This window comes from Antedon bifida, chromosome 2, assembly GCF_963402885.1.
Source record: "Antedon bifida chromosome 2, ecAntBifi1.1, whole genome shotgun sequence".
Lineage (NCBI taxonomy): Eukaryota > Metazoa > Echinodermata > Crinoidea > Comatulida > Antedonidae > Antedon > Antedon bifida.
Window position 1 is genome coordinate 10965620 of NC_136227.1, and position 18271 is coordinate 10983890.

An 18271-nucleotide genomic window follows, 5' to 3' on the forward strand; every position below is an offset into this window, starting at 1 on the left:
CGTGAAAAAATGCGCAAATAAGAGTCGGGAATGTAGGTACCGTACGGTATGTTTTTTAGCCCAGGAGCGGACGCAGGGGTGTTGCCCCAGTTGCCAGGACAACACCCTTAATTTCATACTAAATGTTTTTTTGCCACTAAATTAAACTTTAGATCCCATTTCATCATATATATTAACCATTAACGTTATAGAAGTCCAGGGTTAGAAGAGTCTATATGTAAATTTACTGACTGCAGCGTAAAATTAACCGCGCACAATTTAACGGCGGTCAACGGATTTTTTATTTTTTTTTCATTTCCCTACGTCCGTAAAATTGGGCCGAATTTCCGTAGTAATTACGGACGTTCTGAACTTTGAAATAACAGTGTTTAATTGCTTCTTTCTGCAAATTTCGATCATATTTTCTTTTCTGGAGTGTGGTTTAAGCAACACAGTTGTACAGTATGTACAAATGTATTGTACAAATGAATTTGGAATTTATGGTTTTGCTGACTTACTCAGCATTTATTTCAAAATAATACAATTCAAAGTTTTGCTCAATATATTTATAGCAGCATCTTCACATGTTTTGTTTAACTTTTTTAAATTATTAATTTATAGGCCTAGTAAGTATTTTGTATTAATTGATTATAATTGCTAGAATAATATTAATGTATAGAGGGCGTTGAATTGAACGGACGTTCTGTTTTTTTGGATTGAGTTTCTTGTCGTTAAAATGCTAAAAATTTTATTGGATTTTCAATTCTGTCATATTTTGATGGTAGAATAAGGTCATCAAATGCTATAACAGCCATTATATGAATTATACTTCATGCGATTGTGAGTATTCACGATTTCGAAGTTAGGCCTTTCGCGCTCAAACGATCTATCAACCGGACAACGGTAACCAGGGACGCTATCCGGTTGGTAACGGGCGATCGCAATTCTGATCACAATATTCGATCTTGCCTGGCTATAAGCGATCAATGGCCAATCAGTCGGAAGTAAACCATGAACGGAGAATATCCGCTGATGCTGAAGATACGGTCCAATCCAACAACAAGTATGTATTGATCAAAATAATGCCAAAGAAAGTAATATGTATCATGATGACAGACGCACGCATGCTGTGGTGAATGAATTACTATGCTTTATAGTAAATAACATTGGAGTATTTTGACACCTTACATATGATATGTATGGGGTATTTCTCCCTTGCTGATGTCAAAAAGGCCAAAGAAATACTCTCTATATATGTGGAGGATGAAGAATGTAATGTACATAAAAGATCCAGAAAGATCGACATCATGTTAAATGATAATATGTTGACATTCTTTGTTAACTGTAACCTAGCAACACTTCCAACCTTCGTAGCTGCTGACCTATCAAAAATGCCGATAGTTCCTGTAGACCGTATTGATGCTACTGCACTATACACTGAAATACGAAAGATTAAATATGACGTATTATCCATGCGTGGTGATATAATGCAGGCCGCAGATCAACGAGGCGATTTGGCAAAGAAAATTAATGACATAGCAGTTGAACGATCCATTAGAATACCATCTTATAATTATAATCCTGTACCAGACGGCCCAATCGTTTACTCAAAATGATTATCACTCTTCCTGGAAACAGATTAAAAAATCTAAAACCAACTCAATTGATCAGGGTAAAGGTGAAGATGAAATCTGTGAACAATGAGCTAATCATTTTGAATCATTATTTAATTGTATCTCTGATGTTTCCAATGAAAAGTTTGTTAATGATACGTTATATACACATGCATACGACTGTTTATGTACTAATTCTATGCAAGTTAATGATTTTATTAATAAACTCCCCATGGGTAAATACCCTGGATTTGATGATTTGACAGGCGAACACATTAGGTATGCGAGTAAGCGAATTTCTGTAGTCCTCAGTATATGCTTTAATGCCATGATATCTCATGGTCATTGACAAATGAGATATCTAAAGTTGTGCTCATACCAATTGTGAAATCTAAAACAGGGGACATTACAAGTAAAGACAACTACCGTCCTATTGCGCTTGCATGCGTGATGTCTAAAGTGTTTGAGTCTGTTTTGATTTATGTGTGGTGATACACTCGAATCAAATGACCGACAGTATGCGTTTAAAAATTGTCATTCAACTGAAACATGTATTTTTATTCTCAAACAGACAATCGAATTTTATAATAGAAATGGTATTTATGCCTGTTTTTTAGATGCCTCCAAAGCATTTGATCGTATTAATCATTGGACACTGTACAAGAAACTGATTAATAGAGGAACCCCCTTATGTTTAGTTAGAGTTCTTGTGTCTTGGTATACCAACCAAATAATAAAACAACCTTAGTTACGCGGATGATATGGTACTTATTGCAGGGGCATTCCACAGTATTTTTTTGTTACGGACAGGACATTGAGAATATAACTAGACATATCTTAGAAATAAAAAAGAATACAAGATTCAAAGTAGAATAAATGTATACATATATGGCCAATGTTTATTATGAAAGTAAAAAAAAAGTCACCCAATACTCCCATTCATACTGGTCATGTTGCTTTAGATTTAGGTATTGTTCTTTTGTGGATTGTTATTTTAAATACAGACCACAATGTTATGTGATTAATAAACAACAGTTAACACCTTTGTAAAGTACTTCTCAGCCTACAGTACAAAAACACTTTTTAATTCTTACAATATTGTCATCACATCCATAAAAAAAATGTCCCATCCGTAACATTCAATAAATTTTGATAGTAATGTTTTTTTAATAAAAAAATACAAGTTTTAAAAAACTTGTTTAAATCTATTGCAATTTAATATCCTTAGGAGTTGAAAATTAAGATTTAAAATTAGGAATTAAAAAAACAATTTTAAAGCCATTACTTCAATAAACACAAGTGAGGAAAAACCCCCAATCGAAATGTCTCAGAAGTAACAATTATGAATTTTGAAATGCAAGTATGAAATTAATAAACAATTTTAATAAAATACTTTATTATGAATAATTGGAGCTTACTTTGAAAAAAAAGTAACTGCAGTATATTTATGGGCAAAAATGTTAACAAGATGCATGGTTTTATTATGAAATAAAAAGGATTCAAATGATATGTCCCGTCCTTAACAAAAATGTCTGTCCCGTGCTTACGAAAAATGTCAATACATTTTTGAATATGATATTTTCACCAAAAGTTTCAAAATATTTGTTTATAATGTATTGCATATAGTTTTAAAAGGAGAAAACAAAATATTAAATTGTGGTATCAATACTTTTAACTGAAATGTAAAAAACACCATAAAACTACTATTAAAATGTCGCGGATGGGACAATTAAGAATTTTGAAATGTATATGAAATTTAATAAACAAAATATGTGTTATAGAATGCTTGAATATGTACAATAGGGACATAGAGTAACTATATATGGCAAAAAATGTTCAAAAGATGCATGGTTTGTGAAATAATTAGAATTTAAATGATACGTCCCGTCCGTAACAAAAATGTCCCGTCCGTAACAATGTATTTTTTAAATATGATATTTTCATCAAAATCTAAAATTTTCAAAAAATTAGTTCATAATATAATGAGATCCTCAGGAGGAGAAAATGAAATATCAAGATTTTTGCATCATTACTTTTAAATAAATGTAAAGAAACCGCCTAAAACGTCGCGGACGGGACATTTATGAATTTGAAATGGATGTATGAAATTAATAAACAACAAAATTTTAATTAAATACTTGATTATGTATTATTGAGACATAAAGTAACTGTTGAAAAAACAGTAATAAGATGCATAGTTTATGAAATAAATAGGATTAAAAATGTCCCGTCCGTAACGCCAAATATGACTTTTTATTATTTAATATTCAATAACTTAAAAAATCAATATCAAAAAAATAAAAAAAATGTTATTTAATAAACTTCAAGAGTTACATCAAAATCAGTAAATGAATTTTTTAAACCCACGGACCAAATACTGTGGAATGCCCCTGCACCATCTGCCTCCGCCTTACAACATCTAATTCATATGTGTGAAAAATACTCATTTAACGCATGATATATTGTATAGCAAGAACAAATCTGTATGTATTTTATTCTGTCCTACAGTCAGGAAATTGTACTTATTTGAGTCGGAACTTGCCTTTGTTAGAGTTTTTTATAATTACTTGGGTCACACTTTGACACCCGATTTGAAAGATGATACGGATATCAAACGACAGTACAGGTAATTGTGCATTAGAGCTAATACACTATGTAGAACTTTCTCAAAATGCTCTAAAAGCAGGACAGGCCCATATTGTCACAAAATGTATTTATGAATTTGCTTTTCCTTCATCCAATCTACATGGTAGATGGATGAAGCTATTGTTTTAACCACGTGACTATGTGGCGTAGGTTTTTTTTTTATATATATCTATATATATATACATCCTCTCCAACCTGCACAACATGCCAAACACCACTTTACGATATAGTTCGTAGAACGAGCAGATGTGGTTTTCTACAAACATGGTGCTGGCACTGCATGACCTAGGTTTATTAAGGAGCAGGCGTAAGGCATTGTTGAAGCACAACTTTAGTGCTTCCATAGATTTTACATTAAAATTTGCCCACAGAGAAGTTATTACAATATGTTTTAAACAAAAAACACTTTATGCTTTTAGAGCATTTTGAGAAAGTTCTACATAGTGTATTAGCTCTAATGCACAATTACCTGTACTGTTGTTTCCTTTATATTTATAATAATGTACACTAATTTGTTATTGAGCTATGGAGAATTTTTTTTCCGGAATAAAAGATAAATGAATGAATTACCCTACCGGAAATACCTTCGTCGGGGACTACAACCAACTATCAGTAAACATGTTTCTTTATTTCTTTGTAGTTCTAAACATTAAAGAAATAGTACCGTAGTTTAATCATAAATTACCTCAGTTTGTCCAGACTTTGTTGATTCTTGCGCAGCGGTATCCTTCGTCTGATTAGGTGAGCTTGGTTTGACAGCAGGAATCTCTGCACCTTCAGGACCTTCTCTTTCTTTAATCATCATCTCACACTCTTCACCACCTCTGCTTTATAGTTAAAAAAATATATTAAAATAAAATACACCAGGATCAAGAATTTCAATAGGCAAAGTTATTTAAAAGAATATCTTGCTTTTGATGGTGTTATTTATTAATGCTGTGTGCGTGTGTTTTTGGATACAAAAATAAATAATATAAATTCGTTTATCCCAAACAATTTAGGTTTAAATATGATACTATTGGCTGCTGCATACCAAAATCACTACACATTGACTGTTGTAATTGCAATTTCCATTAAAACAAGACAAAAACACCAAAATATAAAAAAATCTTGAATTTTATATAACCATAAATTAAAATAACTATCATACATAACATAACTATATAAATTATTATAATATTTTAAAATAAACTTACTTGTTTCCATGCTTCGTTTTATCTTTATCTTTTACATTTTTTATATAGGGACAAAATAATAGTAAATGAGTTTAAATTAATGTATACAACACTCACTGATAACGGAGTTGCATTATATTTAACCATCTCCATGATAAGCACAATTTATATAATGTCTGAGTATGGATGCAGTGTAGTTTATTTAGACTAAAAATATTACTACCATAATACATTTTAAATGAACATTATTTATACTTTTACTACTTTGTATACAGCAAAAATAAGAAACGTGGATTGAAAAAAAATGGGGGGAAAATCTGGAATTAATTACCTATGAGAAAAGATATATAACTTACATGATTTGTTAAAGTATTCAACACAAAAAAATCCACAAAAGTAAACACAGCAATAACAGACATACTGGCAGACCGTTTTACAATTACTGAATTGCTTCTGATTCGAACAAAGCACATTGTCTTCTTTTTTTATTTCAAAAGTCTTGAATCTTGCAATACTTGGACGGTATTTCCAACTCATCATAACTGGCTTTCCTCCTTCAACTGTGGCTATATCAATATCTTTATCGCTCCACTCAATATTCTTGTAATGCATAAAATCTAAACATTTAAATTAAAAATATTATTTAAAAATAAATCATTTAAATTTACTACCATTTAATCAATAAAAAGGACAAAGTCTTCTTTAATCATCAATTCATATACATAAAATTTAATTGTAACAAATTGATATATTATCAAGTGCTCACAAGCTCACAGCAATATGAATATCTTAATGTTCATGTTATATCAAATCTTGCAATTAAAAAAAAATGAATAATTAAAGGAAAAGACATCTTACTTACAAACAAGAAGCAGTAACCATAGCAACAAACCAAGACAAATCACAATCATAACAATGTACAATGTTACTGAACCTCCTGCAATACCTACAAAAACAATTCACCATCTTTATAATAGGCCATATTAAAATCAAAGTGTAAAATATGCTAAAACAAAACCTTTCTTTGCAATTAAATTATTGCTTATTTAACAAATTTTGAAAAAAATGTATTACTTTAATACTTTACACTCTTCAGAATGACCCATATTAGCTGATAGGCCCTAAAAGTTAATTTGTTTTTTTGTATTTGTCAAATGTAAAAATGTCTTACAATAACATAATTATAAATCTCATTATGGTTAAAATTAACATGCACGATGAAATCGTCTGGTAGTACGTAGCAGCTTTTCCGTGGTACTTTTGTGATAATTATCATTAATCAATTTGCTGAACAAATTATTTTCCTTTATTCAATTGTACAGAGGAAACAAGAAGCACCACTAAATAATAATACTGCGTGGTTGTGATTATTTTCTTTTTGTTTGCAAAATATTTAATCAAATCAAAAAGTGAAACCAGTAGAAAGCAACACTACTACATAAATTGAAAGTGTCATTAAGGAAACATTTCACCTTGTGATGTTTATCTATTGTTCAATGTATGCTTAATATTTAGATTCTTTGGAGTTGTGTTTAATTAGTTTTGTATGCACAATATAAATATTTCCACTTTTGTTTATACTTCATGATCAGGTATGGTGCTGCAATCTGCAAAGGAGTCTAATTAATGTAAACTTAAAAACATGGAAACAGGGACAGACACATCTTTTTTGTGAAAGGGCGTAACAAATCCCACCAAGCATGCAACACAGGGTAGGAGTAGCAATGTGTTGAACGTGTTAAGCAGCTAGATAAATGGCATAAAAAAGGCGAACATTTGTAATTATTTTATTTATATAAGTTACGATTATCATACATCTCATGCTTACACACGCACTATCACCCCACCCCATCCAACTACCGTATAACGTTTATTATTGTATATTACCTGCACTACATTTCTCTAACGTTGTTTCATTTAGCATTGCATTCTCCGCATAACATGTAAGATTAGATTGGCATATCTCATCATTAATTTCTATAGTTGCTGTATTTTTTCCTTTCTTCACTTCTTTTCCATCTTGTAATATAGATACCGATGATGGCTTAGGATAGCCTTTTACAGTACAGGTTGCAAAACCATCTTCAAGTGTAAAAGTAATAGCAATATCTAAAAAGGGGCAAAATCAATGCAGATCAATTTTTAATTTACATAATATACGATCACATCATTTTTATTTTTGTGTTAATTAATAATTTTGGAATGTTAGCTGACGGACTTAAACTATTGTCAAAATGTATTATACATAAACAGATATTGTATTCATGAATTCAGTATTTGTGATGATCCTCTCTCTCTCTCTCCCCCTCTATTATAACTCCAAAGGCAAATTACTGAAAAAATAACAATTCTGTGGGTATAAGTGGCTGGATCTCAATAGAGATAAAAAAAAGGGAAAAGCTAAATCAAAACGATAAAGTAAAACAGCCAGAAAAATTAGCAGAGCTTTCGGGCAACACTAGCCCTTCATCAGTGCAAGTGGAGGCATTTGGATAACGTCATAGCATAAGAACTGGCAAGTGCTGCCTGGGTGGACAGGAATAAAAGAAATACAACAAAAGGAGACAGGGTGGTCTTTCTCTATTATATATACACACTTTCAACATCAGTCGATAGGCCTTCATGTGTACTAACAATCAATATTACCTAACTAGTAAAAACAACAAATTCAAGTACAGTATTAAAATTAACAAAATTATAAATGTGAAAAAATTGAAAAAATCCACAATATTTTGGAGATAAAAATGTCACAATTCTTTATGTTAATTAAAATTGTTACATACAAATACTGGTATTCTAATGAATGTTTACATACAATATACTATTAACTGTTTTCCCACACTTGTTTTGGCATCATCCCCTTTAAAATGATCACTTTCTGCTTTACATGTATATTTCCCATCATCTTCTTCAGTAGCTGATTTAATCATAAGAACAGAGTATGTACTGTTATTTGCAATCTCATATCTAGGGTTTTTTATGTCGACTGTCTGCCCATCTTGACACCAAGTAATGCGAGGAACAGGATTGCCTTCGGGTTTAATACATGTAAAAGTCACTGATTGACCTTTGTATATAGACATTGCTAATTCATCAATAACTGGTTTATCTAAGTCTGAAACAAGAATAGTAAAATGATAAAATAACCGTTGTAAACACACGGAAACAGTAAACGGTATGTACTCTACTTGTTCTGCAACTGTGTACTGAAGTATATTCAAATTCTGCATGAACAATTGGATCTATACACCAGACAGCATATACTTCGCAAATTCGTGTGAAGCGCTTGTCAAATATATTTTGGGTATATATTTTGCATTTTCATCGCATTCATTATACTATAGCTCCATGGCTCATTAGTGAGCTTGTATGTTTTTTTTTTTATTTTTCTACAAAATGCTGCTTACTTTGAAGAAAGATGAATATTATATCTGTCCTGTATTTTGTTGCAAAAATATCATTTTTAACATTATTGCAACAAAAATATAAACCACTAAGCATTTAACTTTTTGAAGATTAACTATTATACTTGAGAATATTTTTGTGCTATTCATTAACATTTTAGATATCTAAAATAAAACAAGAAAATGGCACTATGACAATACATAAAATTAACTCTCATACCTTTTTTAATACAGTATAAAGTTTAATTAAATTGATATTGAGGAATTTGTACCTATAACAAACAATGTAGGCCTAGTCTTGAAATAATTGATACATTTAAAGAATTAGTAAAAAAAAAACACATTTTTATTATCTCAAACTCTACAGTTGTATGATATTAAAATGCTATGTTACTCACGATATACAGTTAGAATAGAAGGATTTGATCTTTCAATGGTTCCACTTGATGTCTGTATCTGACACTCAAATATTCGGTGAGAATCAGATCTGTTTGGCATTAAGATCACCAAGTCAGCTTTTCCAAGTGTTGCTATTAATTCAAAACGACCATGTTTTATCCTCTTATCATTAACAAAGCCTGCAGGTTTAATGATTGCTCCATCTTCATCTAGTTCATCCCATTGTATACCAGCAGGTGTAGTAGAAATAAGTTGCGTATAATCACAAGGTATCACCACTTCAGCATCACCTTCTTTGGCAACCTGGTTTGATGTTGTCACCAATTGACCATGCGCTTCTTCTGCAAAAAGAACAACAAATCATAATGATCAAATTCAAATGATTGTTATTTCGATTACAGATTATTATTATATATTATAATTATGTAAATATACATTTAAAGATGTAACTAGATTAAATGTAAATTAATAAAATTAACATTCTAGAACAAATTCAGATTCTATTCAGGTTCTTTTGATGGTCTTTTATTAAAATTGCCCACACCTTTAAAGTTGAAATACGATTAGTAATTTCAGATGTTAGGCCTACGTACATGTACACTACCCAAGACAAAATACAAAACCAAAGTGTATTAACTATAAATGGGTGGTACTGTTTGATGAGAGAGTTGATTACCTCTATTTATTCTTTTTAATTAATCAATCAATCAAATTAAAAAAAGAATTAGTTCTCTTAAATTTTCTAATCAAGGGCGGATTTAGAGGTAAGCATCAGGCGCGTACCACAACTCAAATTGCTCGACGTGAAAGAATTATAAATACACAATTCTGGTCCCCAAATCCTATATTTTGTTTGAAATGCAGTTTTTAAACTGTGAATATTTTAGGATAATAGGTTAAACTTTCTTTATAGTTTCAAATTAATTAATTAAAGTTCAGTATATCACCGGGCGGTTTAGAATTAATGTTTTTTGCCTGATTTGTTTATATATACTAGAGGGTGAGCTCGCTTCGCTCGCTCCCCCTCTAGGAAGCGTAGACGATGGTTCTCGGAATGATAATGTTCTTCTTTTACGTTTTCTGTCGGTTACCATTATTGAAAATGCTTGACATTCGTAAAACTAATCTAATAGATATGAAAAGTGGTAAAAAAGAATAACAAATGCTTGGTAAATTGTAGATAACAGTGCGATGAATTCTACTACAAATAGTATAATTGTGTTATTATAAATGTGGGGGGTACAAGAAAGAAGACATTAAGGCTTGCAACATGGGCAGACATCTCGGTCCTAACAGGACACAGATAGCCTACAGTTATTCCTGCCAGCTATCGGGATTTCACTCGATTAATGTCTTATCATCAAATCTCCCTATGTAATTTTATAATACTATTCCCCACAATATATTCCGATTCTATATGGCGTATATTTAATTTGATCTTTATTAATTTGCAGTATAATTTTTATTTTTTAACTACTGTACCTTTCACACGCGCGGTCCGTTCCTAAAATAAACAAAAAACTAAAATGGCTATGACTAATGGCCAACTTAAGCTCCAGTCCTATATGATTTTTTTTTTAGTCTTCCAAATAGACACTGTATTGATTGATGGAAAGTGCCTGTTTCCAGTCACCTTTAGGGTCAAATCTATTATTTTAACTGCTCCCTTGTGTATAAAAGAGAGAAAATAGTTGAAACCAAGTTGCTGCAAGGTACTTGAACTTATCATAAACCCGGAAATAACTTGACCGCCAAGAATTGAAATTGAGTAGAAAATCTACTGTTGAAATCATAAACGTTGTTAAAAAACTCTTTATAATATCTTGCTAAGTTAGAAATATGGAAAAATAGCGTCGAACTGCACATTAATGTTATCAAATCTACGTTTCGCGGTACATCTGAGATAGATAAGGTAGGTATCCAAGGCGGAGATTTGTACCGAAGTTTTTGCATTGTGCTCGCCTATGTCAGAATTAACCATAATTTATATATAGATAAAAGTATCTCTTCGGAGATCCTGCCTCGTGAATACAAATACTGAAAGATGAGGGCGTATCAATTTGATCTCTGTTGCGCGTGCGTAAAATTGAGGACTAGTGCTGTTCCGCTGTACCACGCCGAGAATGTTAGAGTCGCTATCCAATCGAGATTGAACAATACCATGAAAGCCCCAGTGGTCTAATGTTAGGGCAGTGGCATATCAAGCAGACGGTCCGAGTTCGAGTCTCGGTTGAGGCGACTTTTTCTCATTCTCACAGATGTCCTCATCTTTATCGTTTCAAATTAATTAATTAAATTTCAGTATATCACCGAGCGGTTTAGAATTAATGTTCTTTGCTTGATTTGTTTATATATATAAAATTATCTCTTCGGAGATCCCGCCTCGTGAATAAAAATAATAACCTTATTATTCATAGGATGATACGTGAGGACTAGAGAGGTATGCGGTCACAAGCATTTGATTATGTGTATGTTGCAATATATATATATAAAACTAACCTTTTTTAATAATATCCAGTAAGACGCCTACTAATAAAAAATACACAGCTACAAAAGTCTGAAGCAAAAAAGAAAATATTTCTATTTTATATTATAAATACTGTAGAACAAACAAATTATAACCGTAAAACAATTATTCAGGACTGGGTAAAACTGAAAATGTGTATAAAGCAGAAACAACAGTGTGACCTATTGTGGCCGCCGCCATTGGTAGAAAGCACTACCCCAAAACATTTAGAGGATCCAGGGCAAAGACAGGAAAATTAAATGTTTTAATGTATTTCAATCGGTGAAATAATAATATTGAGTGACAATTTTGTAACAGGTCACACATTATTACCGGTGCATCCAAATAAAATTAAATAAATAACAAATACATAAAACGTAATAACAGTAAAAACAATTGAGCTTAAGATAATAATGATTCTTATGCAATGAACATTTAATATAATTTTACATAAATAGCTTACAAAACTATAACGATTGACGGTTTTGTTTTTCAGGTGATTGTAATGGGCGACAAGGTATAGCGGTGGGTCAGGCATTCGTTCCCAGCCAAGCGTACCGGTAACAGTTTCAGGGGATTTCCAGAAACCGTACTTACTTTGAACAGTATAACTGTGTATTATAGATCTACTAGATTAGAACATAAAATACTGTACTGGACAAATTGAAAATTCATCGCCATTATTTGTATTCATTTTAAATGAGCCGGCCTACTATCTAATAATAAGAGTACTGGGTATATTATTGGCCTTTATAGGTACTTATACCAGGGGTTGTTAAATATACCATGCATGTTCTCTCAAATACAAAAATCGTAAAGCTATACTTACTTTATGCCTACTACTAGACGTTATTCCAACCATACTTTCTCAATGTTATTTTTTAACGATTCACTGGAAGCGGTAGGATACAGCAGACTGTTCATCGTAATACCAAAGAGCAGTGTATCAAAGTTCAGTTGAGTGTAGACCTATGTAAATATAAATTCTTTGATGTAAACAATCATACATGGTTGATTTTTATTGGTTTACTATAAGTCGGTCAGTCAGTCATACCCGCCTTTTATGGTTTAAATTTTCACATTTGAGAATACGGTGAAAGCGAGCAATTTGAATAAACTTAAAACCTATAATCGCTATTATAATATGCCTATTGATGTAGTCAGGTAAAGGGTTTCATTTTCGTTTTAATGTATCATTGGTCATTCTAACGGCTATTTTCAAATTCTATAATACATATTTTATGCATAGATTAATACAATTATGGCTCAAGACAGTTACAATTTCAACATTTTATTTGCATACATAGGAATACAGGGAGTTTCATAAAAGGTGATAGAAATCACTTTTCAAGCATCAGGTGCATATACTTTGAGTCTAAAATGTTGAAATATAGTCTTTTATTGATCTATTTTGCTCTTGATTTGTATTGAGCACTTTTGTTCATTTAATAGCTTGCAACATTTCAACACGGATAGTGTATTATATCAACCAATTTGATTAGAAAGTAGGCCTATTTATTTGAGTGTAAAACGGCATAAAATTGCAACGGAATCATGTTTCAAATCACAATTTAATTGTGATTAAGAAATAATTGTGTACATTTTGCGGCATAGCATTAATGTATACATTTTTTAACAAAATCATTGTACTAGTGAGTTGTAAAAATAAATCAGCTTCAAAAAACCACAATAACCAGCCTACTTATTGTGCATATAATGTGTAGCTAAAACCTTCATTGGATCACGATGTATGCAATTGACTTAAATTAAGTTCTTTGAACCCCATGTTAGAATAGGAATTATCAACCAGCTTTATACAGTGCTAACCATAATCTTGGGATATGTTGTCATTGTATCACTTGAGGATAGGGGAATGATTCGGTTTTCATTGAACAATAATAAAAGAAAAATAAATCACCACCATTTTGCAGATAATCGACAACTCTCTTTCCCCAGTGTCTTTCTTATTGCATTCATTTTTATATAGAAGAATAAGAAGGCCTACAAAAATGTAAAATAAAAAATAATTACAAAAGATTGTATAAAGAAATTAACTACAATTCAGATTAAATGTTATATCAGACGGCCTTACATTAAGAGTTACCGTAAACTCTTCAAGTAAATTACAGAGTGTATTTGAATTAACAATACAAATATTGTATAAACAGAAATTGAGTAGGCCTACCAAATTAAAAAATCCTTCACAATCAATTCGAAATTGTCCTGCGACATAATACGAGCTTATTGGTACCGATAAATTATATGCTTATCAAATCTTGTATAATACGAGCGACCAATGTGGAAAACATCGAGATATTTAATCATAAGAATGATATGCATGAGACAAGACGACATTTTTATTGTTGATACTTAGCGATGCTAAAGCAAACAAATTAATACTTGCGTATTTTGGTACTGAGATTTAAGTTAACCATTTAGGACGTGTGTTATTTTGCTGATTATTACTAAACATGTGTTGTTTATATATACGCATCCAATAGCTAAACAAAACTCGCCAATACAGGATGGATAAACTATAATGTATCGTAGGCCTATACTTATCAACTAATTGTCTCGTCTGAGGTTTAGATAACTATAGAAACAGTCTTTGAATTATACCCTGCCACTAGGTCAGGATTGTAACCTGGACCGTATGATTGCAAGGAAATTATAACCACCAAGCTACGTCAGCTCCAATACGCATTTTACTCAATATTTTGTATTTAATTTAATACTCTAGTAATTGCAATGGCTGGTGAACAGAACTTAACCCCAAAGATACAAAACAGACAACAAATTATATGAAAAACAAACCCTTCTTTGAATACAGCCATATTATAAGCAATAGGCCTACTTTACATTATTATGATAGTGTTAACCATGTTTGGAAACTGGAATTTGTTTTGGTTTTGCCGTGCTTTACAAAATATATGTATGGAAATTATTAATTAATTAAGTATTAATATATTTAATCATCATTAGGCATAACAACTCATAATGCTATGAAACTAATCATATTAGTCAAGCCCTCTTCAAAATAACACAGTATTATTTAATTCTTGTTCAGTTTTCTGACACAGTTGTAAAGTTCTTCACGCAGCACTAAGTATCGAGGGTCATTTCCAGAACCATACGATGACGAATGACGGGATAGAAAAGCGTATCCAAGGCGCATCTTGGGATCAGCAGCTGACATTTGACCTCCGTTACCTGGATGTCCGAAAGTATTTGTTTCCTGTGGTAGAAAGACACATAAAATAAAACATGATAGCTGTAGAATGTACACTACTGGAAGTGACAAATGTAAAACTAAAACTAAAGAAATAAGTCCAGACTCCCTAAATTTCGGGATATTCCTGATAATTTGACAAAGTTGGCCGCACAGACACGTTTTTCACAGTAATATCAATCATAAAATATTATCATTATCCTTTGTAATAAAAGAAAAACACTGAAACGAGTCAACGACAAATTTAAATTATCAAATAATAAAAATTCTTTTTGTTGTTGTTATAAATAGTGGTAAATATTTTGGAAATAAACCTACATTTAGTTGTTTAATCATGGTTCCCAACCCTATAAGAGATGGATAATTGAATATGGCATCAACACCTGGCACAACAACAGAATTTAACTTCTCAATTAACCCTGGCGACAGTAGAGTTTTACCGTTCAAGCTTCCACCGTTAGCAAGTATACCGTAGATTTTAGCTAAAGATTCCGCAGTACCAATTCCTAGCGCTGATGGAATTTCTATAGATCGTACATACGGGTCATTATAATGCCACAACTGTAACAGAAAGAAAACATTAATTGTATTCTTAATAATTGTATTATATAATGTCTATATGTTTTGGCCATACAGCTTTTCAAACCGAATGATTGAAACGACAGGTAATTCTTATAAACTGATCCTCTCAGCTTAAAGTCAATGTTGTTTATGATTTTACTTAGACCCTAAGGTCACTGATTTTGCTTACGTTTATTGTCAAAGAAACAAATATTTTGTCCGTATCTTTAATAAAATTCTTTTGGAAAGTACTGTATCTTGACTTACAGGTCTTTTCAAGCAAAATATTGTTAAAATGTCAGCCCTGTACCTGTTATAGTTCATTGTATATGTTTGGTGATATGGAGGACATTGTATTTAAGTGTTTAACGGGGATACAGTGTCAAGTTAATCTAGTAATGCAACGCTTAACGTGCTTGTTACCTCTGCAACTTCACCGGCGTTGACCAGTAATTTATTCACAAGACTGCCAGGTTGCAGATATGCATAAGCAATCCTACGATTTTTTTCTTTCATAATCCCTTTTAATACTCGCAGAGCATTGTTGTTAGATAAGAATGAAAGTCTGGCTACTCGATAGTTTTCCTTCAAAGGAAGTCCTATGTGAAAGTCAATATCTGCAAGCAATTAAAACATTTCTTAGTAAAATCATCAAGTAATAATAAAATCATGAAACACAGCGTATCTCTCGGAGATCAATGTTTACAATCTGCACATAAAGACATAATAAGAAAGACTCCTTAAAATAAGTGGTTGCTACATTGATTTTATCAGCATCAGTACCAAACTATTGTTTGTAAAAAATAAAGAAAGAAGGCATTTATTTTATGATGACAAATGTGTCCTTTCATAATGAATAACTATGTCCGTTTTATCAAACATGAATTAAATAAATATTGCTTGTAATTGTAGCTCAAGTGTAGAGATTTTCCACATATTCAATTACCAATGGAGTGTGCTAAAAGAGATTAAGAGACGACAAATAAAATATCTCGGATACACAATTAGGAAAGGAGAAATAAAATATGCGGAAAAGTAGAAGGAAGAAGTCGGGTTCGTCAACGTTTATCGATCATAATCTCTCTGTAATCAATAACACTCATCTCACCAAAAACAATTTCATTTCAAACTCTGGGAGAACATTAGTCATCAAGGTCTGAATCAGACATGATACCAGAAAATGAAGAATCGCAGCATGGAGAATGAAGTTTGACAATACGCAGACCATGTGACTGAAAAAGTACACGTCCCTTGAATTAAAATTCTGCAAAAATGTGTATTGCATTTTGCTGAATAAATTTTAATTCAGCAAAAAAATGTTCTCTTTCAAACGAACCGCAATATATTAACTACTACTGTAATATGGTATCATCGAATGATATAATTACATCCAAAGATCCCACAATGGACATGTTGCTAAAAGTTTTGTCGAACGACCACACTTACCAAATGGAATAGCTATTTCTTCCGCAAAGAATCTACCAAGTGTCCTATTCTTAAGATCAACTCTTTTAATGAGTTGACTACAGTAAGATCCCATGGTTAGCGCGTGGTAGCCATGAGTACCGGGTTGCCATAAAGGTGTTGTAGCAGCTAAAGCTTCTCCCAAAGCATCATGGTCCCGAAATAAATCATACGTCATCACGTCTGGAGTAAATGGAATTCCAGCCTGTAAAAAATACAAGATGCTCACTCTCTTTCTTAAAATCAATATACTGTTTATTTTATTGATATAAATAAATAATATTTACCTGGTGACTGAGTAGAATCTCCACTGTTATATTTTCTTTTCCATTTTTGCCAAACTCCGGCCAGTACTTGACAACCTTGTCATTATAGTCAAGCAACCCTTTATCCACAAGATATGCTACGCTTATTGCGGCAATACCTTTGGTGCAAGAGTATGCTGCTGTCATTGTGTCTTCCTTCCACACTGACCTTGACTCGGAGTCTGCATACCCGCCCCAGAGATGTGCCACTTTGACTCCTTTATAGTACGCAGCAAAAGCTGAACCACTGTCTTTTGGTTCAGGACCAGATACAAAGTTTTCTCTGTTTAACAAAAAAAAATGTTTTTCTTGAAATGGCATGGTCACATTTATTAGTTGCCATCTTGTAACGTCGTAATCAATTACCGTCTTTCAATTTTTTCGTAGTCTCACCACAAAATATCCACAATTGACTTTTCTCAATCTTCTCATTGTCATAGACGGACATTTTGGTTCCTTTAATCTGTATGTTTAACATAAATTTCTTCTCCCCATATTAATCAACCTCATTCAATCCCATCATCATTTGTTCATGACTCTTCCATCCTTCATCTCTTCATATCAACTCTCAATCATCAGTGGAGAAAAATGTTTGTTTTACCTTACCTCATAACTTCCAGCAACGATTCGAACCCAGGTGCAGTATATCCATCCACTACCACGGGTAATTCCTTGGAAAACTTGGGTCCATAGTAGAATAAACACGCTAACAGTGCAATAAATATTGCACTTGTTCGTATATCCATGCTGATTACACTCTTTTTCTTATTATACTGTACTGTTCTAAAATAATATTCTATGTAATAGGCCCCAATGATTAGATTGATTTAAGACGACCTTTATACCACCATGAGACATGCATTGCAGACACAATGGTTAAGGGTTATCGAATCAAGTAAATATTGGTGTTTAACTAATATTGCCTAATAAGTAATAATCTTTTCTGTAGTTTAAGTGACTGGTTGGATTCGAACCGTTTGTTCAATGATT

At 32.1% G+C, this 18271-nt stretch overlaps 2 protein-coding genes across 2 annotated transcripts in view; both read right to left on the minus strand.

Annotated features, from left to right (window-relative positions):
- The window catches only part of LOC144835436 (uncharacterized), a 200910-nt gene extending 192567 nt beyond the window's left edge, over positions 1 to 8343 (minus strand). Inside the window, exons 1-5 of the mRNA XM_078690521.1 lie at positions 8229 to 8343; positions 7301 to 7522; positions 6276 to 6359; positions 5835 to 6030; positions 4924 to 5065 (exon numbers count right to left, since the gene is read on the minus strand). Of these exons, the coding sequence (XP_078546647.1) occupies positions 4924 to 5065; positions 5835 to 6030; positions 6276 to 6359; positions 7301 to 7522; positions 8229 to 8343 (759 nt within the window). The remainder of the gene's footprint in view (positions 1 to 4923; positions 5066 to 5834; positions 6031 to 6275; positions 6360 to 7300; positions 7523 to 8228) is intronic.
- Positions 8344 to 14774: 6431 nt separating this feature from the next.
- On the minus strand, positions 14775 to 18141 carry LOC144835020 (beta-lactamase domain-containing protein 2-like). Its single transcript, XM_078690030.1, has 6 exons — positions 17888 to 18141; positions 17264 to 17564; positions 16959 to 17181; positions 15936 to 16129; positions 15270 to 15512; positions 14775 to 14957 (listed from the first exon to the last, which is right to left on the minus strand). Exons 1-6 carry the CDS (start codon positions 18025 to 18027, stop codon positions 14775 to 14777), a joined length of 1284 nt encoding a protein of 427 aa, XP_078546156.1. The 5' UTR covers positions 18028 to 18141.
- Between the last annotated feature and the right edge of the window lie 130 nt (positions 18142 to 18271).